Source organism: Linepithema humile, chromosome 6, assembly GCF_040581485.1.
Source record: "Linepithema humile isolate Giens D197 chromosome 6, Lhum_UNIL_v1.0, whole genome shotgun sequence".
Taxonomy (NCBI): Eukaryota; Metazoa; Arthropoda; class Insecta; order Hymenoptera; family Formicidae; genus Linepithema; species Linepithema humile.
The window spans coordinates 16,419,835-16,443,307 of record NC_090133.1 but is presented as its reverse complement, the minus strand read 5'-3'; the positions used below and the strand labels follow the sequence as shown (position 1 = coordinate 16,443,307).

General features: G+C 44.9%; 1 protein-coding gene and 1 long non-coding RNA gene across 13 annotated transcripts in view; one reads left to right on the top strand and one right to left on the bottom strand.

Annotated features, from left to right (window-relative positions):
• Nucleotides 1-23,473, bottom strand: part of LOC105676889 (uncharacterized) — a 203,848-nt gene that overhangs the window by 55,467 nt on the left and 124,908 nt on the right. The gene's annotated exons all lie outside the window — the stretch shown is intronic.
• Nucleotides 1-23,473, top strand: part of zfh2 (Zn finger homeodomain 2) — a 363,357-nt gene that overhangs the window by 253,130 nt on the left and 86,754 nt on the right. For all 12 annotated transcript variants that reach the window (XR_010890763.1, XM_012375086.2, XM_012375085.2 and 9 more), the window contains one exon: nt 18,349-21,668. Coding sequence is in view for 11 of the 12 variants with exons in the window: in XM_012375086.2 (XP_012230509.1) it covers nt 18,539-21,668 (3,130 nt within the window). In the remaining variant the exon portion in view is untranslated. The remainder of the gene's footprint in view (nt 1-18,348; nt 21,669-23,473) is intronic.

Genomic DNA, 23,473 nt, shown 5'->3' with positions numbered 1-23,473 from the left:
CGTGTCGTGCTTTTCTATTGTAACACGCTCGTTGCAATAATAGTTACACGCGCGACAGTACAATACATTGACGTTGTTTATCATATAAATTACTTGTCTGAGTATACCTTTACTTTCCGCAAGTGTTAAGCATAAATGAACCGCGCTAAACATTTGAGTAGATATTGGCGAGAATTTTGCATTTCAAAGAAACGATTTCGTTACTTTAGCAGCGACTTTTTAATGAAAAAACTTTCAATAATTTTTATCGCTGTTACTCACACATGCACTACAGATTTGCGTCTAAATGTCTTCTTTAAAATTTTATACTGCAAAGTCGCAGATTAATCTAAATTTGTGCTAAAAAATGATAATTTTACTCAACGTTATTTTGTTGACTTATAAATAATAAAGAAATCTTAATTTGATTCATCGCTTGAAAACAAAATTCGCCCAGCTCTGATCATCGTGGATTGAGCGTTCTCAGCAACGGGGGTGTACGCAGCGCGTAGCTTAAGGCCCTTCGTATTGCAAAGAAGGGCCCTCACCACTTCCGCTCATCCAATACGTCTTTCTCTTCCTCGTTCCTTTCGTTCTGATCGTGTCCTCGTTACCGGCGCTTGCAGATTTAACTGTCCGCGTATCGTCTAGTGCGCGCATCATTCCACCAATCGCGCCTGTTCAATCGAGTCCTTTCGATAGGCGCCAAACGCCGTGTCATTCCACTTAATTCCGTGTAAATTTTAGGCGACTCATTAAGTAACTAGAATGAATGCGCCGTGAATGCGCGGACAAACGGGGAGAAGTAACAAACGACACAATTAAATAGCAATCGTCGCCGCGACGCTTGTTAATGGCCGACACGTCGGCCGACGCGCGAAGTTAAAGCTGTTTCACTCCGTCATTATTTGTTTGTACCAATTAAGTAGTACCTTCGGTTGGAACCGGAACGCCGCGTCATTCCGTTTAATTCAAGTCGAAATTTCAACCGGTTCTGGTGCCTGACGAAGGTCGAGACAATAAAAATAGCGAGTACGCCATTGCTGGCGTAATTAAGAATAAATAATGTATTTTCACAGAGACATACAATATCTCTAAAATTCTATTTAAATCTCCGTATTTTCACCAATGTTTTTCGGAACGTGCATTATAATGTACATTTATAATGTACTTTTCAGATGAATATTCATTGTTATCGCAATAAACAATTGTGAATCGATCGAATTGATCATTATTTGTCTCTTTCGTTACTTTAGAGTAGAGAAAGTTTCGTTACTTTTATAGTTTTGAAAGTTTTTGCAGTAGACTTGTCACGCTCCGGCAGAAACATATTATGTTTTCATTATTATTTTGTTAAATTTAATATGTGAATTTTATCTCCAACGTTCGATAGAAAATTAAAAAAACAGATGCAAAAGTAATAATATTTGGATATTTCAAAAAGATTTATTTCAAGATTAAGCAGCGATGAGTTACACACTTGTCATAATGCATTCATAGCAATATCATGTTAACTAGCGATTACGATTCCGGTTTTGAAATAAATCAGCAATGATTGAAAGTGTTGTCGCTTATCATTAATTTAAAAAAAAATCGAGAAATACGAGAGCGAGCGTTCGATTGCCGGAGAGATTAACGTAATAAGTGTCATTCATACTTCCGTTACGCTTTCCGATATCAAAACGACTAGTTCCTCGGAAGACGATGATAGCGTAGTTCTAATCGGAATGTAAGCTAATAGATGATAATGTAATCTTGATGCATCATTTAATGTAGTAGATGCTAAAATATTATTTTTGGCTGGATAACATAAATAGATTGCAATATAAAATATTATTAAAACTCTAATTGTTCACAATTTATATTCAATTATTAAAAACATTTTAAAACAATATAAGAAACACCATATTTTTATCACAACAAATTTTTAGTGGAATGATATGCACTATTAATATTCACACGGGTCTGAAATGCCGAAATGATCGACAAAGTTTCTTATTTTCATAGCTAGTGTTTTCAAGCGATAAAACCATTAAGCATCGGCCATTTTGACTTTTGTTTTAAACGTGATTCAGCTATCCCGCCTTTGCTACTATGTGCAAATCGCGTACGAAGTACGACACAACGTACGAAAAAATATGCCAGCGAAGCACCAAAAACAGAAGAGAAGGAATGGTCGGTGGGAATTACAATTGTTGGTAGATCAACGCGAAGAAAACGAATGACTCCTTGCTACATCGGGACTTGCGGCAGCGGCGGCAGAACATGAAGAATTTGAGCGATTAGTATACGTTGCGACCTTCCTTTCACGAGACGAATACAAATCGACATGTGTTGTTGACTGCCGCGCTACGCGCAGAGAAGTCCTGCAATGTTCCTTCGCTTAACCGGCTACGAGATATTCGTACTTCGGCGTTTTCAAGTCTTGTCAAGTCTTATGTATCTGTCTATCGGTCGATGCAGCCGGACAGCAACACGTGCCTATGTGCAACACGAGTGGGAGCTTCTTGCCAACCAATGGCGACTGTGCATCCTGAAGCAGTCCGCTTGTTCAGACGCGATTGATCAAATGCTGAAAAGAATACACTGTCGCGGGAATTCATCGCGGTAAATCCGCGATGGGCGTTGTAATTATCGTTGCAATTATCAGCTACCGTGATTTCTTCATGCTCAGAATTGCACAACAATCGATTAGACATGCTGAAACTGTTACATTGTTCAGCATTAGCAGCGATAATCGATAAGATCTAAATTTCTAAGACATCGTCCAGTCAAAAATTCTGTTTGTATTCAATTCCTTTTGACTTGTTCTCTTACTACAATTAAATTTTCCACAAAAATGCCACATCATTGATTCTTCAGAAATATGCTTTTGTGGAATAACGAATAACGATTTTTGACCGTTGAACTTTTCCAAGAATAATTAAGGAAAGAAAAAGGAACCTGCATATATTTGATGTTTCTTTTGTACTAAAATTTTTTACCTTTCTGCTAATGCTTTAAATTGGTTTTTTTTAAACATTAGTTTAAGACCTATTGAGTTGCTTAATCTTTTGCGGAAGAACCTTTCCATTTTTATGTTAATCCGTAAAATCTCCGTAAAATAATTATAATTTTTTTTTCTATTTAAAAATCGAGTTCTTCGAAACTTCTAATAGCGTTCTTTTTGCATGCATTTATGCGATTTTAAGGATCGACAGAATGGTCGACAGGATCGTTAAAATTTTTAAATCTCTTTTGCCAAGTTGTGGAATTTTTATAAAAATAAAATCATTATCAATCAATTATACGACAGGAACTGTCTGCAACGGTTCACACGCGGCATTCCTTTGTTAACGATGTACAACATCGCGCGTAAGCACGATTGCATTCATTATTGCAATCATGTTTTCCAGTAGCGACGCTGCGCTTCCAACATAATAGGTAAATAACACGCATGTCAAGGCGTGAGACCGAGTTGCTTATATATGTCGCGTTAAGCAAATTAGTCGTTAGCAATAGGTATGTCTTTAAGAAAACGCGAAAAGACTAAGAATAGCTTCAAGATACGTGCAATCGTAATGACAAAGTTTCATACGCAAGTATACTGCCAGTTCACTTGCGCGACATCCAATTTTCTTTCTTCAGAGAGAATTATTACTATATTTGAAGTGCATTACGTACCATTCTTATGTAGACATTCCAAATGTTTATGCAATTTTCACTTTTAAACACATAGGCAATAATAATTAATTTAGCAAACATTTAAGTAATCAAAGCATAGTTACAAGATACATGAGACGCAACTTCGACATTATAAAAATCGATATTCTATTTTATTATAAAATAACAGCGCGGTGGTACTTTTTAATTGCGCAATATGAAACAATAGCAAAAGTATTGTCGTGTGCTCAAGTTATGTGCAAATGTCGAAGGATGATTTTATCACGATAAAACATAATTAATCGCGCCGATAAATTAATGGGCTCGCAAGAAATATAATACGCTTCAAGCAGGAAGTCACCTTCGCGTGGGCGGAGGCTAACTATATGATCTCACCTTTTGATAAAACTACTCCAACAACTAGGAATACACAAATGTTTCTATGGGACAAACAGAAAACAAGGGCATCCCTCACGCCTCCAAAATAGAATTACCTTGCTTTATTCATCCCTGCGAGAGTCGTAGAACGTGTCACGTGGGCGGCTCCCATTATGTCCGGGGATTCTTATTTGTCCCCATCGGAACCTCGTGCCGCCTTGCATGCTGCGAAAGTTTTCTGCAGTCTCTAACATTGGCAGTGCTGTTTATACTTCGCAGTATGCAAGGCGTACTCTAGTTGTGATGCGATAAAAAAAACATGGTGAAATAAATAGAAATAAATAGAAATAGAATAACGTAGGTAAATTCAAGAACTACATTCTTACGACGATGTACAATTAAGATAAAAATAGTTCTCATTAAATTTTTCATTTATTTATATCTATTTCTAGCACACATCATTCTAATCTTCTGCAGCTTAAAACCTGTAATTAATTGCCGCGGATATTTTTGTACGATCTCACCGACGCGATAGCGCCGCCGATGCAGCGCTACAAATCTCAGCGACACAATTATTTGCTCTGCGAAACGAGATATTTTTTTCCCGCGCAGTAATGAAACTCTTGGATCGAAATTTATTCTTTCTCTTGCGCGGCTCATCTCGCCCGTGAGTCCTGCGACCTCCGCCGACGATTAAAATCAGCATGATCGTCGGGAATGACGTAAAGATTCCTCGGCGCGCGCGCGCGCCCGCGTACTGACTCACGAGTCATCCAATCAATCATTCACCGCGTGACTCATTGTACGAGGCGCGGATCATCGACGCCGCTATCGATACACCTTTATCGACAGTCACATTACACTCTTTTCTCCTTCTCACTCCCGCCGCCGCACCCCCTCGCCGCCCGTCTCACCCTCATACTTTCCTTTTTACCTGCTTTATGCCTATTTCCTTTCTCATCCCGCGCCTCCCGCCCGACCTCTCCCCCGACTCCCCAATAATGACACGTTGTTGCCCGAGGAAATTACACCAGTACTTACGAAACGAGTTGTGCGCCGCGCGCGCGAATCCCTTCGTGTCGCGCGCACACCCGGTACATACGTGCGTCGGCTAATGGTATATGAATAATTGAATATCCGCCTTATCCGGCTCGTATCTACGAGCCCGCGCGAGTACATCGCTCTGTCGGAGTGCGGACGGTTCGGATAGCCGCCGAGGAAGACGCGAGCCAGCACGTTTCCTCGTCACCTCATCGTTACCTGTGAAACAAATATCTCGTCTGCACTTTTGCCGCGCGAAGAATCGATGTCTAAGGGCGGGGGGAGGGGGGGTGGAGTGGCGTTCGCGGATCGGAGAAGTAACTGTGACATATCCGTGCAACTATAGTGATTAGGTATCGATGCGACGTAGATAAACGCGCCGTGTCATGCGCGTATCCCGAGCCCCCGATGATTGCGTGTCGGTGGATATAATCCTCGTGAGGGACGATTCCCCAATTTCGACCTCCCCCGGCGCTGGTGCTGCGCGCTCTCGTAGCAATCGCGACATATTGCCGACACACAGCCGACGTCTTCGAAAATGCCAAAATTTCATGCGCGCACGGTGGACATTATCGTCCCGTTATGTGCCAAACTGCGAGTATGCGTGTGCAAAGAGAAACGACCATTATCGATGTGACTTCGCCAAAATATCTATTACGGACACGTAAAATCAATCGCGATACAATAGCATGCAGACATGATTTCGTGCTTAAAGTGAATTTTTAAATTTACTTTAAATATGCGATTTTAGTTTCGGAATGATGAATTTCGTAGTATATTTATATCCTTAATGTATCTTTAACTGAAAACGATTATATTTAATTTATTCTTGCTTACCTAAGAAATTGCAGATAATTTGGTGAAAAGAGATACATCGAGCGATTTTACTTAATCGAATAACTGAGATATTCTATGAATAATTAATAATAATACACACACACACGCACACACATACAATGGTGTTCTCCCTGCAATTTATAAACTCGTTCCTTTTAACGTTTATATAGCGAAAAATAATTCGAGAATTTCCGATTATAACTATAATGAAACTTTTAGATAAATATATCTTAAGCATACTGTATTTCCTCGCGTGGCATAGCGTGTTTCAGCCCCAATAAGCCCTTCAATTCATTTCAAGCACATGGTATACATCTAATATAATATTATACCGTAGCATTCTACCATAGTTTCTTCTAACAATTTAACTACCATAATTCATACGCCTTCAAATTAAATTAATAAATTATGATTAGCATTTGTCTTTCTTTCTCTCTTACACGTTTTCAGCTTGGTTCTTCTTACATAAATTATTTGCTTTTCGTGGTTTCGACAAATGCGTTTCGTAACAACGTTGGTCCTCGAGCGAGTGCGCACACTCGAAGGACAACTGGCAATTAGTAATAATTTCAGCAGACAATGCGCCCGCATATCTTATTCTCGAGCAGAACAATAAAAGAGACGCATACGCGACACTTAATGGACGTACAATGATGACGTATCCGCCATCGTAGATGTTCAACAAAAGGGTTCTCCATTCGAGCAAGCGCAGAGCATGTTGGTCTCCGGGTGCTGTCGATACTTGGCGAACAACGTGCAGAATATTCTTCTGCGAAGTCTCCCAATGAATTAGCTTCTCTAACTTGTTGATACATTCTTGCATTTTGTTATGCTCATTGTGTGACGCGGAAAAGTGCCGAAAAATATTTCACCGATGATTACATCATTTTCTTTATTCAGAAAAGGACGCACGACGTTGAGATTTTTTCTTCACTTATAAAGCAACAATTCAAACGTTTTTATCTCGTGTATGTAATAACTCTATTCCGTGCTTCGACGTATCTCTTTTCTTTTGTAAAAAAAAAAAAAAAAAACAAGAAATGAGAACGGACATTGTATTTTCACTTTGAACCGCACGAAGGATCATAATAATAATTTCTTCGCTTGAGAGGCGGTGCGCAACGCGTCTCGCCGCGTCGCGTCGCGCAGCATCTGCTGATCGTCTCTCTAACAGGTGTCATCGACACTTCTGTGGCTTCAGATTGACGGCTCGTTAACGGCGATCTTTCCTCCCGTCTATCCTCCTTCACTCTTCTTTCGTCCACTTGTATTCGCGCCGTCTTCGAGGACGCTTCCCATCGAATAACGAACATGTTCCGATCGATGGAAACGAACGCAGCGACTCGACACGTACGGCTTTCTTGTCCGCTCATCTCGACAGCTTCTCTAATGATCTCGTTCGCGCACAGGAATTTGATAATTCCTCACCGAGCACAGCGTCTACTTTTTTTCACGTAACTTGGCGGAACGCATAAGTGCATTTTTTCCCGCTTCGCGTTTTAACAATATTATGGAAAGATCGGTTCTGCGACTACGATTGATTTTAATATATTAACAAAGCTCTTGATAAGTTGAACAATATAATAGAAATACATCAGAATATTTCAATTATTATTAATGTAATTTATCTCTACTTTTATCACCATTATTTGATTACTTTCATCCGTTTTTAATGCCGCAGAAATAAATATGCTATCGGAAATTAAGATCATTTCCAATCAATAATTAAAAGATTAAATTCTCGAGAGTGGTAAGTCCAATTGATACTTTATTCCAAATACTTCTTATTATATTGTGTAAAACATTAGTGTTATTAAATTAATCAAATTCTTCAGAAAGCAATAAATTCAAAACTGCTGCATATTTTCTAATAGTGCAGAAATGGATGAAAATAATAAAAATCTTTGTGGTTCGTGATGTGTAGAGAAATGATGGACATAATTGGCGTATAACTATCATCGAAAGGTGAAATCTAACTGATCGCTTAGCTCGACATACAACCGAGGTCGATTAACCCTGACATATGACCGGTCGATTAATCGCGATTAAGTAAGGGATTTAAGTCCCGACACAGAAAACCAAGTCGCGCCCTACCTTTGGCGTTTAATTTGATTTCTAGTATTCTCCACCTCGTTCTTTACTTTCTTTATTTAGCATGTGCTCAATTTCTTTAATTTTCCATCACACACAAATTATTATTCTTTATTAACGCGAATTACAATTATATGACAAAATTAAAATAAAAATTTTTACTTTAAAGAATTTTTATATGATGCGCATATGATAAATTACATTATTTTTTAATCGAGTCTAAAATATAACAAGCAATTAAATCGATTTGTGAAACGTGTCGTTTATGACACGCGAAGCAATTTCTTTTCTGCGAAATAGGAAAAGGGTCAATTTCATAAGCGACCTTCTTGCACTATGTATCTTGAAAGACAGGATAACAACCATCGCGAAGTCCAAGCTGCTCGAAGAAAGTATGTACGTTTTTTTTCATTCACGACGATGAAATATTTTTCCATCGCGACGGTATCAAACTTGCAACGATATCAATTGCTGAACGCATTTTGCCGGTAACGAGGTTCCATTTGTTCTTTTTCGATACCTTCGATCCACCCCGCAAGCTCGCTCTTTCCTTTTCACGAGTCGCTGGACGGAAGCGGATCCGGTATAAAATAATCGCATCGCACGGCGTCCGGATTTACCTCCTTCGTGCGCGCGCGTTCGCCATAAAGGGTTACGCACGATCGAGAGGGTGAGATGTATATCGGGCGTGGTGACGATGGCGAAGGAGGGGCATTACAATGTGAGAATGCGCGAGTCGCTATTACGCCGCGGATTGTTTGCTCTTGCGGTCTCTTAATGAGATCGCCGCTGAGAATCTAACGATCCGACGTTGAATACACGATGTGGATTTACAGCACGAAAACATATTTTTCAACTAACACAAACTTACGTGAATTTTTTTTTACTTAACCGTGACGTATTCTTTGTTGCTTATAAAATTGAAGGAAAATGTACTTTGCAACAAAAACAGTTTGGTGGAAAATTAATTTTTAATTCAATCGAGTATTGAAAATTAATTTCACACACTCAAACCGCGCTCGACTCTTACAAATCTATCGGTCTATTGTATTTCTTTTTGTTTTCGTTTGCATTGTACGTAAAAATAGATTCCTGCTCTCACAATAATCACAGGAATTACTCTGCGTAATTTCTACCGCTCTCTCCCGATCGACACAATCCCTGTCTCCGCCATGAAAGCGATGCAAACAATTTTCCCGGCCTGATCGCAACCATATTCGCGCTCGCTGCAATCCATCGGAACGCGGTGCCATGCTGTCGAGCGGCCCGCTTAGGTGGGCGTGCGGATCGTTTAAATCAATTTGTCGACACGCACGAGTACACGCGCGTACGAGTCTTCGTGTTTTCAGTCTTCCGTTGACGCGCGACGATTCTCGATTCGCGACAAAAGGATGACGGCACACTATCCCGGAACGCGACTCGTCCACGAGCTTCAATTATTCGAGTCCTTTCTCCGGCGCCGTCCGGCCGTCGCATTCTTCCCGAAGCTTATCGATGCCCGCTCACTTCGCGCCAGCGGAACAAACAACAATAAATTGTAAACACCTCGGGTGCGATTACCGGTTCCGGTTGCCGCGGTACGTCGGCGTCGCGCGTCTCGCGCCGTGTATAGACGCCCGCTCCCTCTCATCAATGTTTCCGAGCTTACTTGTGCGTCATCGGCGAGCGAACCCTTTGTCCCGGGGTATAATTAGCCCCGCGTACGCCACGGCTGGAGTTTATGTGCATAAAGACGCCTTCTCTCTCTATCTTCTTCGAATGGAAACGTGTACGACGCCACGTGTCACGGCGCAGCCATGTCATCGCGTCGCGTCGCATCGCCTCGATCCGCTCGGTTTTACACAAAGTTTTACACCAGGCAAGAAGTCGCATTGTGCGACCGGCGGACTTGGCTGCGTCGACTTCGTTCGCATCGAATAGAAGCTCGAAGTAATTTCGCTGCGTCATAACATGCGATAATGTTAACTCTTAAAGTGTGAAACGGAGACCAGCAGCTACCTGTTTCACATTTACCAAGCTTCATACAATTTCGAATGTAAATGTTGAAACATGATTTAATCTTATTATAATAAACTAACGCCTGAGAAAGCGTTCTTTGTGATTTTCAACTCTCAGTTCCTTAAAATTACGCGATTATTCGCTTAACAAATAATTATCGTTTTAGACACCGAATTAGTCGGATTGCAAAGTTTGCGATAAAATAAGTTGAGTGTGCAAAAACGAGTTTATTTTTTATACCGATTTCGCGATGGTATCTGATGGTACACGCATCGACAGATGGACTTGCCGGATCGTGAAACGTCGCTGCGAATTCACGGGAATTCTTAGGCGGCTATAAATCAACACAGTTCCCTCAGTGCGAGGCGTCTGTTAACGGAGATCATAAGCGCGGCACCTAGAATCGGCCCCGGAACCCAATCGGAGGGGGTCGTCCGCTCATCCGGATGCTGTGCCACGAGGAGGAGTCAATAAAAAAATTTTACCGCAGCTGAGAGACACAGGAAATTCGAGCGGAATTACATCGGCCTTTCACACTCCCCAGCGAAACTATACAACAAGACGATCGATGCGCTCGGTGCGCAAATAATTAATTTACGCCAGCGTTTGTTTCACTTCGATCGGCGGGTTAATCCGTCTTTTATCAGCCCCCGTCCAGCGCATGCATAGGATTGCATCGATCTATTTGCATTCGCGTTAAATGACATCGCGGGCGTCCCATTTCGAGGGCGCGTGGCGGCAAGAATCATTTTTTGACACCTCGACGCGCAGATCCGTCGCGCAACCCGGCGATAATTCTTCCACCGATTATTGTCTATCTGGGAACAATGTATTTGTAAAATATAGTCCTTTTGAATCTACAAAATAGAATTAAAAATTTGCATAATTATGCAACTGTATAATTTTGCGAATCATTGAGCATTAATAATCAAGCAAATTATTCCACCAATAAGAAGCTTGGGATTTTTAATTATTTCCTCAAGTTCGGCATGGAATAATTCGAATGATTCGATTGGTAGATTCGCCGAACCAACTTGCGAGTAAATACGATTATGTTTCCGCTTTTATAAAATTTCATTAAAAACTACGACACTTCGGCCTCTCGCTGCGAGAGAGTCCAAGTACTACTGCCACCGGGGTGAGACGAACAAGCACGAACTAACTACGAAGCCGTATCGATCACATTAAGGGATGTTTTTACAATAATTCCTCCCCGGTGCAACGGCGGGCTCGTGAGCGCGTATAGGTGGCTCGCACACGGACGAGCCTGCACAAGTCGCGGCACATCGCTAGGTAGTCGGGTAGGTAGGTAGCCGCCATGTCTAATTATGTCGCATTGATTTTGTCATTAGCCACCCCACGTCGACTGTCGACGCGGCTCGGGTTCGACGTTGGGGCAAAAAGCACTTCCTACAATGCCCGAACGAAGGCCGCATTTTTCTTTCCGATCTTGTGTCTGTCGAGCGAAGTGTCGAATCATTGAGTCAGAGCCGGCTTGGGAATGGCGCAAAAGTCGAAAAGCGCGCCAGTCCAGGCCTCATTATATGCGATTATCGAGCTAACGTTTAGAAAAAGGTTATATTGCGTCATAAATATGGAGTCAATTGCATCGAATCTGTTTGCGGAAAAGGTCGTTTCCAAGTGTTCAGTACCCTTGCAGGTTCTGCATCTTCGTTTAGCACTGACTTTATCCTCGACTCTCTTGTTTAGACTGCTGAAGCGCACATAACAATAGTGCGTGGACGTTCTTTGACGTACACGGGTCAAGTGTTGCTGGCAAGTTAAATGAGATCGTTATGGAACTCGTTTCGACGTTAGCGAACGTTGGTTGTAGATTTTACGTCATTTCTCGCGCTGCAGCCTCGCAATCTGTCTTTCGCATATGAATCGAGAGACTTATTTCTTGCTCAAGATTTCAAATCTTGTTTTTTTTATAATTCTTCCCTCAAACATATTTCTTGCATTTTAAACAATACATAATTCTGAAGAAGACTGCATCTTCCACTCTTACTAATTTTCAATGTTTTTTTATCATATCAGAGCAGCGCGCATTATAAAAAGAGAAATATCGGCGAAGTACGTGGCATAGTAATAGGCAGGATAGGTCATCGAGGACGACGGTTAACACAGTGAAATTGACGGCGCGGTACTTTGCATCCTCGTTGCGCCGAAAAAGCCGAGCGGCGATCGGTGAGCGGATCGGACTTCTCTCACGGCCGGCTTAATTGCGGATCCCCCACACGCTAACGGGGTTAATTGGCGGATTCGTGTCTGGACCGGATGCCTGGCGCGCGGACGACGAAAATTCGATGAAATCTAATAATCGGTGACCGCCAACGAGCGAGCGAGCGAGCGAGCGAGAGCAGGAGCGAGAGAGGGGTCCTCTTTCGGTGTACGTGCGTGCGCGTGCGTGTTACGGGCGAGTTTCTCACGGTGCATTGGGAGGAAATTATAAGGGAATGGGTTAAACCCTGGGTTACCCCCGCGGGGAGGGGGCGAACGGGTGGGAGAGGCAGAGGAGTGAGAGAGGAGAAGCCGCGCTCGGTGCGAAGAGAGCGACGGAGGTGGAGAAGAGGCCCGCTCCGTTGAGCCCGCGAGGAAGACAAGACCGCGGCGCGCTCTCGCGCGAGAGGGGGAAAATCATACTTAATTGATATCACAAAGAGGCCCTCCTCGCGCTCTCAGCACCTAACCCAACCCTAACTTCATAATCGCCGGCTCCACCGTCGGATTAAACGCCGCTCGGATCCATGTTGCACGTAAATTACGCGCGCTCTCGCTCGCCTGCCTTCGTGCGCGCTCTGCCCTTCACTTATTGCCGTTGTCTTCGAGCGAGAGAGGGCCGCTCGCTCGGCACCGCTCTTCTCCCATCCATCGATTCTTCTGCCGCCCCTCTTTCTCTTCTCGCAATCTCCGCTCCCCCCCCCCCCACTCCTTTCTTCTGCCCGCTCATCTTCTTCCGCCCGATCGCGAGCGAATACGCTTTACGGTGGTGCAGAATTCCTCCGGGCAATCGAAATAATATCGATTAATCGGCGCTTATCAGATACCGCGGAGAGAGGCGCGTCGGCCCCGCGACGGGGTGCAGCGGCGAGCGCGAAGTATGGAAATATCGATAAGACGAGGCGAACTTGTAGCACGCAGAATCGCGAGTCATTGGGCTGTTAAAAGGGCGTCTTCAACTTCTTCCACTACTCTCGGGCTTCGATCATCGATCATCGATGGAATCCGTTGGGAGAAAATTTCGCTTCCCCCGCGCGATGAGAAAAGTATTCCCCGTCTGCCCCGCGATTCCTCCACGCATTAACGCCCACCCACCCCGCAGCTATTTCTATAATTCCGAATGCATTAGTCCGCATCCGCTAGAAATGGAGATAATTATCGATTGCGTGTTGTTACCGAGCGAGCCGTGGCTGGACTTGTGTTTCGCATTGTAACAAGTTTACGTGCGCACTCGCATTATAAATCTCTAGACTGCTCATTATCGACAACGGTCAATATTTCTATTACGAAATACGAGAGAGTGGTAAATAAAACTATTACACGCGTTTTTCTGCCATTCGCAGTATCGTTACAAGATACGGCGCGCGGTTTACATAAACGCGAGAGACGTAGTGCAACGAACGGAACGTTTTTCAGCGCGATGATCGTAAATCGGGAGCCCCCTTCCTCTCCCGCCTGCGAGGACGACGGTCGATTGGCGCGTACGATCGAAGACACCGCGATGCAGAGTGTAACTATAATTATTTCGCGCTCCGTGGCTTGCATTTGCATACAAGTCACGGAGCACGCGTACGCGAGCTCCGCGCTGCGCGCGGCACCAGCGTGCGTTTCCGCGTGGCTTCGTATGCGTCAGCTAAGTGTGGTCGTCGGCTGCGGATAGCTCTTATCAGGCTCGGCTCGCGTATATTAAGTAGAAAGCTGTCCAGCCACGTAATAACAATAATAACAGAAATATGGCCGCAAGAGCCGTAATGTGCATTGTACTTGAGCGATTGATGAACGCTGCGTTATACATCGATAATTTTCTTAGAAAACTATGTGTTTAAAAATTAAAGTCACGTATTCTCCCTTTATACGCGTCATTATCAATATTTTTTATTCATTGTAAGTTTAATTTACTTTAAATACTGCAAATTTATTGATTTGTGTTGAATTTAAGTTTGCAGAAATCTTAAAACAGATGCATGCAAAAAATTGCAGAAAATCGCATCGTGATTAAAATAATGTTCACGAAAGCAACTTTCAACAATTGTTTTAAATCTGGACTTATTGACTTATTACCATGCTACCGTAAGATGTTTCTCTGATGTCTGAAAGAATTCTTATACTACTTATTGATTGATAATTTAAAGAACGATCAGACGTTGTATCGAGAGGAGTCTCTCCAGTAATTTGCCTATTTATTCTGCGTGCGCTGTCTTTTTTTCAAAAGTCTGCGGTTTTATTTGCGCGATGCGGAATTTCGACGACTTCCGGCTTCGGTATATCGGGTATCGAACAATATATGCCCACATCCAGAGCCGTGTCGAAACCCGGCAAAAAGGAACCGTCCCCGTCCGTCCGTCCGTCCGTCTGTCTGTCCTTACGCCCTTCGCTCCTCGAGGACACCCGTTTTCCTCTTACCGCGGCACGCAAGCTCGCCTGAGAAATAAGCAGGCACGATATTCAATAAATAACGAGACGCGTACGAGATAATTGAGAGGCCATAATTGCGCGCATCTTGCGTATTTCGTGCCGAATAAACGCAGGACCCATGTTCACCATGTGGGCCCCGTAGGGACCGCGGATGCCTCCTACCTCCGTTCAAAGGGTATACAAAGAAACCTTCGAGTGAAGCACCGCGACAAACAAAAGAGCTACGGTGCGTCGACTTCGCGGTCGCTCCTCTTCGCCGAACGTTTAACTCCCATCATCGCGCGAGGCTCTTTCCTACGCCGAATCGTCCTCGCCCTCCTCCCTTCGTGCCTCTTTTCGGATCCCACCGCGTGCCCTCCATCGTCTTTCTTCCCGCCGCGTTATGTCATGCGCTTCCCTTTTCCACTATTGAACACTCATCAGCCACCTGTGATCGTCCTCAACTTTCTCCAAAGTTATAATTATGTCTGACTTCGTGGTATCGTCGGCTTTTATACTCTTAGATCCATCGACGTTCGTTCTTGGCTTGTCTTACTTCCGCTTGCTTCGTAGAATATTTACCGATTTCATATCTCTTCGATTTCCATCGATTTATGAAATAATGAGCATAAAGATCATCATAGTTCACTATAAAATACGCTGAGCAAAAGAGATATTGCTTTTCACTAATTTCGAATATAATTATCTTTCAATTGCGAATAAAAAGATGATAGAAATCAATTCTTACTTTCTTACTGGATTCCATGATTATTCAAACTCAATTTGAATAATACTCGGAAACTAGAAAATGCTTTCAAGTTAATTAAATTATGGGAAAATGCAAATTTTAGAAATAAGCTAAACGTATATGTCTCGAAAAGATAAAATCGCTTGAAATAATTTTGTTCTTTTAATTTCTTTTTTTTTTTATATATAGTTTTCACAGATTTCTGGCTGATGTATAATATAAGCACAAGTAGAAATCATGACGATGCAATGTGAGGGAGCAGTCGAAACTTGGCACTCCACCCTCGAAACGATCGCGACCATGAATCGCCGCGTTAGAACGGTCGGGAGACAATTAAGATGCTATCGTTTAATTAGGGCCGGACCCTGCGAAAACAAAGCCCTTCGACGCCATACGCCGCTAACGCCGTGAACGCGTCGTCCTCCCGTCCTTCCTAACATTACCGGAACGCGTGATAAATTGACTAGAAATAGGCAAGTCGAGAGGCAGGTGATGTCAGATTGGCAGATGTTTTTCGTTACACGATGCGTCGTTACCCTCGTTCATCTATAACTTACACGTGAGCGCTGAATATGATAACATATCGATATGATACATATCGTATATACGTGCGATATCGAGAATTGAACTACTATGTCAGATTACTACATTAAGGAAATAATATATTCTTCACTTTGAAGTTTGAAAGAAAGTTTTTTTAATGAGTTTGAAACAGGATTTTTATAACTCACGATGCAGATGCAATGACCTTTGGTATCTATAAATCAATGTCGAACATACTAAACTTTAAACTGGCTTAAATTTTTGTACAAATATACTCGATATAAAAATATTTGTACAATCTTATTCGGAAGGATCAAATTGCGCTTTATTAATAATTTGTGCATTTTTAAGAGTATATTATATATCGGCGTCAAGAAGTTCGAGAAGAACGTTTTACATATTTGCGATTATACTAAAAGTGCATTTTGCTTCTCGCTTACTTACCGATGCAGTGCGCTATGCAATTATATTCCTCAACGTGTACGATTTTGCTCTAATGATCGCCGTCGACGAGGCATCCGTTTTCATTGGATCGCAGAAGGATTCTCGGCGCGCGGCAACGCGATTGGGGCAAAGAGGATTCGCCTAGGATTGTGGCTATCGATCGACGATAATCCGAGGGAACGATCGACGGTCGGCGTACCTCACGCATTACAAAAGCGGTATCGCTCTCGAGAAAGAGATGCCGGAGGATACGGTGACTAGATTATGGAGTTTGCACCGCGGAATTATAACTGTGGCGATGCGCGCTGGTCGATGGGGAGGAGGGACGAGCGCGCACACGGGGTGAGGGAGGGAGCCGGGTAATGCCGCGTATACGCGTATGTACCATAATGTCCGGCGATATACCGCCCGCGGCCAACGCGGGCGAGAGGAGGAAGACGATCGAGAAAGAGGGAGCGAGCGAAAGGGAGCGGGAGGCGAGGGAGGGAGAGAGGGAGAGAGAGGGATCATTCGAGACTTCTTCCGCAGGATGGGATGCTCTTCACGGATCGTCACGCCGTTCCACACCCCCGTAACACACGCACGCGAGCCGGCGCATAAATCCGTGTACACCCACTCGCGGGGCTCATCTTTAATCCGTTAGATTCCGTGAATGCTTGCGGCCGGCCTCCTCCTCACGACGTTGATTCGAGACCGCGATTCCGCGTAATTGGGATTAGATTATTAGAGTTCTGCCTTTCTGCCCTCCTCTCTGCCCCCCTCTCACTCCCTCTTTCCCTCTCTCTCTCTCTCTCCTGCTCCCGGCAGGAATTCACATCATCGCGCACGTTTCAGTGGAAACGTGGATTATGCTCCTGAGAGCGTGTTATGCCTCGCGGTAATCAAAGCGACCGACGTATCTCGTCCTAGGGGACGCACCGCGCACGCAAAACGCACTTAATCTTTTTCGCGCAGCACTCGTTAGTTCTCCTTAATCCGGAATTGCGACGAGTACGCAGTTGCTATCCGGACTTTGCAGTCCGCAATTTGAATTACTCGAAGCCAAGTGATTTGAACCGAATCGTCGCTGAAATAAGACCGCGCGTTGTCTTCAGCTCAGCTTTATATTTAATTTCTGATTTTAACCTTTTTGTCTATCAATAAAGATGTATTATACAACTTTTTATTCCTACAACAAACTCGATATGCAAATTCTTTGCAGATTGCTATTATTCGTTTTAATATATAACAAAGCTAATGCAAAAATGTAATTATATTTGCGGAAAAGTTGTGGGGAAATTTGCAGTCGATAGCGAGAAAGTGAAAAACAAACTGTTTGCGACTAGACGAGTTAATTCGGTGAACAGCGTAATGTAACTATTTGTAAATGCGAACAATGCTTCACTTTATAGTTCGCTATATGACGAAAGCTTTATTGACAAAAGAAGTATAAACGCGCGCGGAGGAGATGCGATGAAGGATCTTCGATCTGAGCGTGTACAAGCGAGCATTCATAGCGACGATTCGCTATTGAGCTCGCTGCGCTTCTTTCGGTCTCTCATTCTCGCACTGTCCCGGACGGAAACATTGATATTCCATCGATAGATAAGCCCGACCGATCGATCGCAAACACAGCTGGATTCACTCAGGTAATCCGAACACAACGAGTCGTTGTGTTACTGCGACAGTTCCTCCGTGGCTTTGTGTACTTATCCGCCGTCTTCCGCGGACGATCCTACGCACACGCAGCTTGCTGCAGTTCTGCGTATTTTCGCTATCTCTCGGCCATCCTCGGAAATATCTGTGTTTGACTGGATTATAACCGACTAGACGATTCTTATATGCATTCCGTCTGTGAGTTCATTCTTTCACGGGCGAGCTAACTAGTCTCATCTCGCGGATAGCGCTCCAAGTATTTTCGAGTTAATTTGCACAAAATTTGCGATATTTTGTTTGAAAAAGGTGTACATTATTATTATATATAAAATTTATATTATTAAAACATGAAGCATTTCAATCCTAACAATCGATTGGTTATTTGCTTGTTACAGGTACGACCTGGGCTTGCGTCGGGGTAGCTAGTGAACCGTCTCTCGGTGACGAGAAAAAGAATAAGACGGGGAGGCAGTCGGCGAGGAAGCGGGCGAGTTCGCGCGCAAGAAGAAGAAGAGGAGGTACGGAAAACGTAGGCGCAAGCGCCGTAGGTGATGTGAGGCTGGCGCCCGCCTCACGTTTGGGGTGATGCCCTCCAGTGAGCCCCATCCCCCGTACCACCTTCAGCACCGCAACATTCCTCCCTCGCATCTACAGCAACACACGCCGAGCGCGATCGAGCATCAGCTCTTTCAGCAGCTGGTGGCGCATCATCATCATCAGCAGCAGCAACAGCGACAGCAGCAACACGGCGGACCCTTCCAAAATTCCACGTACGCGCAGCAGAAGCAGGAGATGAGCCCGGAGGAGGAGGGGGGCCGAGGGGGTGGGTCCCCCCCTGCGGCTGGGGCTGCGCTACATCAGCCCCATCACCCCCGCACGGCTAGTCCACCTTCGGGCACGGAACCCTGCACCCGCGACGCGATACCAACACCCACCCCCATCGCGGACACCACCACCACCACCACGGCCACCACTATGACGATGCAGTCGCAGGGTCAGCAGCAACAGCAACAGCAAGGTCCTAGTCCAAGCCCGAGTCCGACGGGCGGCGACGTGGAGAAGTTTGACGGAAAAATCGTTTACAATCCGGACGGGTCGGCCTACATTATTGAGGGCGAGAGCGAGCTCAGCGAGGATGACTCTCTCCCGGACGGTTGTATCGTAGATGGGCGCGGTGTAACGGTTCCTCACTCCTTAGTTTTCCCGCAAATCGCGAGTGCGTATTACGTGTCGCGGTTGTACGCGCAGCAGGCTTACCAGCAACAGCAACAGCAGCAGCAACGCTCGGCGTCACAACAGCACAATCCTGATCTTCCCGTAATGCATAGTTACCGGGTGATCAGTTATAGAAGTGCGGAGGGTAGTAAACAGACACCTCCGGCGCCCGCGGCGCCGCCGCCGCCCGCTGCATCGGTACCCGTCAAACCTATTTTAATGTGTTTCATATGCAAGCTCAGCTTCGGATACGCCAAGAGCTTTGTCGCGCACGCCCAGGGCGAGCATCAGCTCGCCTTGATGGAAGACGAGCGGCAGATACTTTCCCACTCGACGGCATCGGCTATTATTCAGGCTGTCGGTAGGGGAAAGCAGCCGCTTGTTAGCTTTCTGGAGCCCGTTACCAGCTCGACCTACGCTCAGGCGTCGCCCGCGCAAATGCAAGGTCAACAACGTGGCGAATCTAACGAGCACGAGACAACGCCGACAACAACGAGTACACCGGCCAGCACCCCTGGCGTACCGAGCAGTCCTCAGCAACAGCAGCAACAGCAACAATCGCATACGCAACAACAGCAGCGGCCTTCGCCGAGCACGCCCACCACACCTACGTCGCACTCGAATCATCCTCTTACGTACAATCATCATCAACAGCAACATCAGTGGACCGGCGCACAGGTGAGCGCTGCGTCTTGGGCCAAAGCACCTGACGCCATGCATTACAGTTCACCGCCGCCGCCGACTTCATCCACTAAGGGATCCCCGTCTTCGTACGCCGCGCTTACCCAAGCTCCACCCAACTTTCTCACCGGTACTACGATAGGCGTCTGTCCGGAACATATGCAGGGCAGGCCAAGCGGGGTGGAATGCCCCAAGTGCGAGCTTATACTCGCTAGCAGCCGGCTCACTGGTCCCGGCGGAGCGCTCGCCGGCATCCACAGCCGGAATTCTTGCAAGACCCTCAAGTGTCCCAAGTGCAACTGGCACTACAAGTACCAAGAGACCCTCGAGATACACATGAAGGAGAAACATCCGGAGAGCGAAACCTCGTGCATCTATTGTATCGCAGGTCAGGCGCATCCCAGGTTAGCGCGCGGCGAAACCTACACCTGTGGCTACAAGCCGTATAGATGCGAAGTGTGCAATTATTCCACCACGACAAAAGGTAACCTCAGCATACACATGCAGAGCGACAAACATCTAAATAACATGCAAGAATTGCAGCAGGGGAGCGGAGGCGGCTCCGGCGCTAGTAATCCCTCCTCGTCTCAGGACGCGCCGATGCCAACGCGGAGTCCTCATCATCAACAGAATCACAGCCCGCACATATCCACCCAGGGCGGCAATCAGAGCAAGCCGAAACCTACGTTTCGCTGCGACGTGTGCAACTACGAGACAAATGTCGCGCGTAATCTAAGGATACACATGACGAGTGAGAAGCATACGCACAATATGCTCGTGCTGCAACAAAACGTCAAGCATATGCAGACATTGTCCGCGCTCACCCACCACCAGCAGGCGCAACACCATCATCAGCAGGCGCAACAACACCAACAACAGCTCGAGCAATTGCTCCACTTGGGCGGCTTGGACAAACCCCAACATGCGGAGGCGGCGTTGGCCGACATGGCTTACAATCAGGCGCTTCTGATACAAATGATGACCGGCGGTCAGCTGCCGCCGCAGCTTCCACCGGAGCTCATGGGTAGCATGACGAACATGAGCGCCATGAGCAATCTCGGCGGTGACGTCGGACTTTCGCCGGATAGTATGGAGCCGCCCCCCGAACCCGCGGATCAAGATCCAACCCATCTTTATCACTGTTGCGTCTGCAACAACTTTGAGACGGACTCGTTGGAGGCCCTCGGCCACCATCTTGCCGCCGATCGGACGAGAACTCGCGAGGGTGAGATACTTACAATGTTGAACTCGCAATTCATTTGCAAACTCTGTTCCTACAAGACCAACCTGAAAGCGAATTTCCAACTGCATTGCAAGACTGACAAACATCTGCAACGTTTGCAGCATGTAAATCACGTGAAAGAAGGTGGTCCGCGTAACGAATGGAAGCTCAAGTATTTGGCGTCGCCGACGAGCGCCGCGCAATTGCGGTGCCATGCGTGCGATTACTATACCAATAGCGCGCACAAATTAGCACTGCACGCCGCTTCGCCGAGGCACGAAGCCGCGGCGCTCCTGCTTCGCCATCTCCTCGAGGCGAGTGGCAACATTCAAGCTTCCGGAAAATTGTATCACTGCGCTCTGTGCGGATTTAGCACACGGCACCGATTGCCGCTTCTGCAACACGTAAGATCTCTGCGGCACCTACATATGGAACAACTGCATCAACTACACAGAAGAAGCAGTCTGCAAGGAAACGAGACCCCGCACACGGATATCGGCGATGTATTTCAGGTGGTGAGCGATCCCGATGTGCCGCCTACTCAGCAACCCAGTCCAACCACACCGACGACACCCAACGCTACGAGCACCAACAATGGTGAGTTGTAGCGAGCAATCTAACATGTTCGACGAGTTTGCTTGATATTTGCTTTCATCGTAAAATAATTGTTAATAGCGAAACGATGGCTTCTTAGTATGTCAAAAGTATTTTATCTGTTAAAGACGCGTTTGACGATATATATTTTATTTTGCTGAGAATATTTATTAATATGTTAGAATTGCGAAAAGCAATCAATAAATAACAACAAAAAAAATGAAGCATTAAGAAAATTATGTAAAAGTGCAAGGCGTGTCATTTTTCTCTATTTCTTTCGATGTATCACATAATACTTGACTCAACGTTCAATTCATTCAATTTTCTTTTAATATACTCCTTTCTTAATCGTGTTTGTTTTTTTTTTCTTTTTTTTTATACTTGAACAGTTATCGCTGTCGCGTATTGAAAGAGCATTGCGATATTATTTATCGTTCAATCAACACTTGTGATTTTTTTTGAGCTATTTATTCCTCACAAGCTTATAATTTTTACCGTAGTTTAACACATTCTACAGCTAAATAACATAAAGATATTGATTGTAAATTTATTATACGAAATATATTTGAATAATATTCAAACAAATATTCAGAATATCTAAAATATTCAAAAAAAAAACGTAGCAATATTTCAGAAATCAGATTAGAAAGCGATAAACTTGCGACTTTCGATAAAATTGCTTTTGTGGTGAATTTCTTTTATGCCGGCTCGTACGCTACATTAATTAGCGCGAGCAAAGAAAGCTTATACCTGCACTCTTAATGAATTCACTGGTCTCATTATTTTATTATCTTACAATTAGCCGACGATGACGGTAATTTTGAGTGGCATATGGTCGTGGCGTGTGCCGCCGCCACCACCGGCGACGCGCACAATACACCCGCGGTGTTATTATATATCGGTAGACTGTACTTACATATAAATATACACGGAGAGAGGGATGAGGGGGGTGAAACCAGCAGCACGCGTTGCGCCGTGTTACGACGTCGCAACTGACGCTGCCACGATGTAAGTGTGCTTTCGGACAATACCGCACGATGCGTACAGACGGTGCTATCCTTCTTTTCGTCCTTCTTTTTTTTTTTTTTTTTTTTTTTTTTTTTTGCTTTTCCTCTATTCTTTTTTTTTCTCTCTTTCGTAGAAAACCGCCATCGGTAATTCGGTATCGCCAATCTGTCATTCGACATATTATTGTTGCAAGACACTGGTGCGAGAGCATCTGTGACGCGTATAGATCGTGGTCGTTCTTTTTTTTTTTTTGTCCTCTCAGACGCTGCCGCGCGCATCGCGGCGAAACTTTCTCTCTGCGACTGACACATGTACGCGACACCGTGTGTATTACGTGTCTGCTTGCGTAAATCCTTCCGTCCGCGTTCGCGCACCGAAAAGATCAACCGAATAATTGCAACGGTAATTCTTGCGCGGATCGATCACCGAGGCGGGTGGACGGCAAACGAACGCGATTCTTGGACGAGACTAATCAATTTAATAGCGCCGCTAGAGAACATGCACATTGGCGACACACAGCCGGCCGTACGTGACACTGAACGCGAACTTTACGCCGTGTGTTGGCACTGCCATAGTTTACCGGTAGTACCTATCTATAATTTACTTTCTCTTGTAGTGTTTCGAGTTAATGTCTCGGGGAACGAATCGCTGCGAAATGGATGCCTGTCTTGCGCGCGCCCGTCCGGCTCTGCATATTTAATGCCGAACTTTAATATTATGCTGACCGAATGAAAAAGACCGATTTATTATGGCAAATCTCGACGCGTTCGGAATGTTAATAATCTTTGGAATAAAGTGAT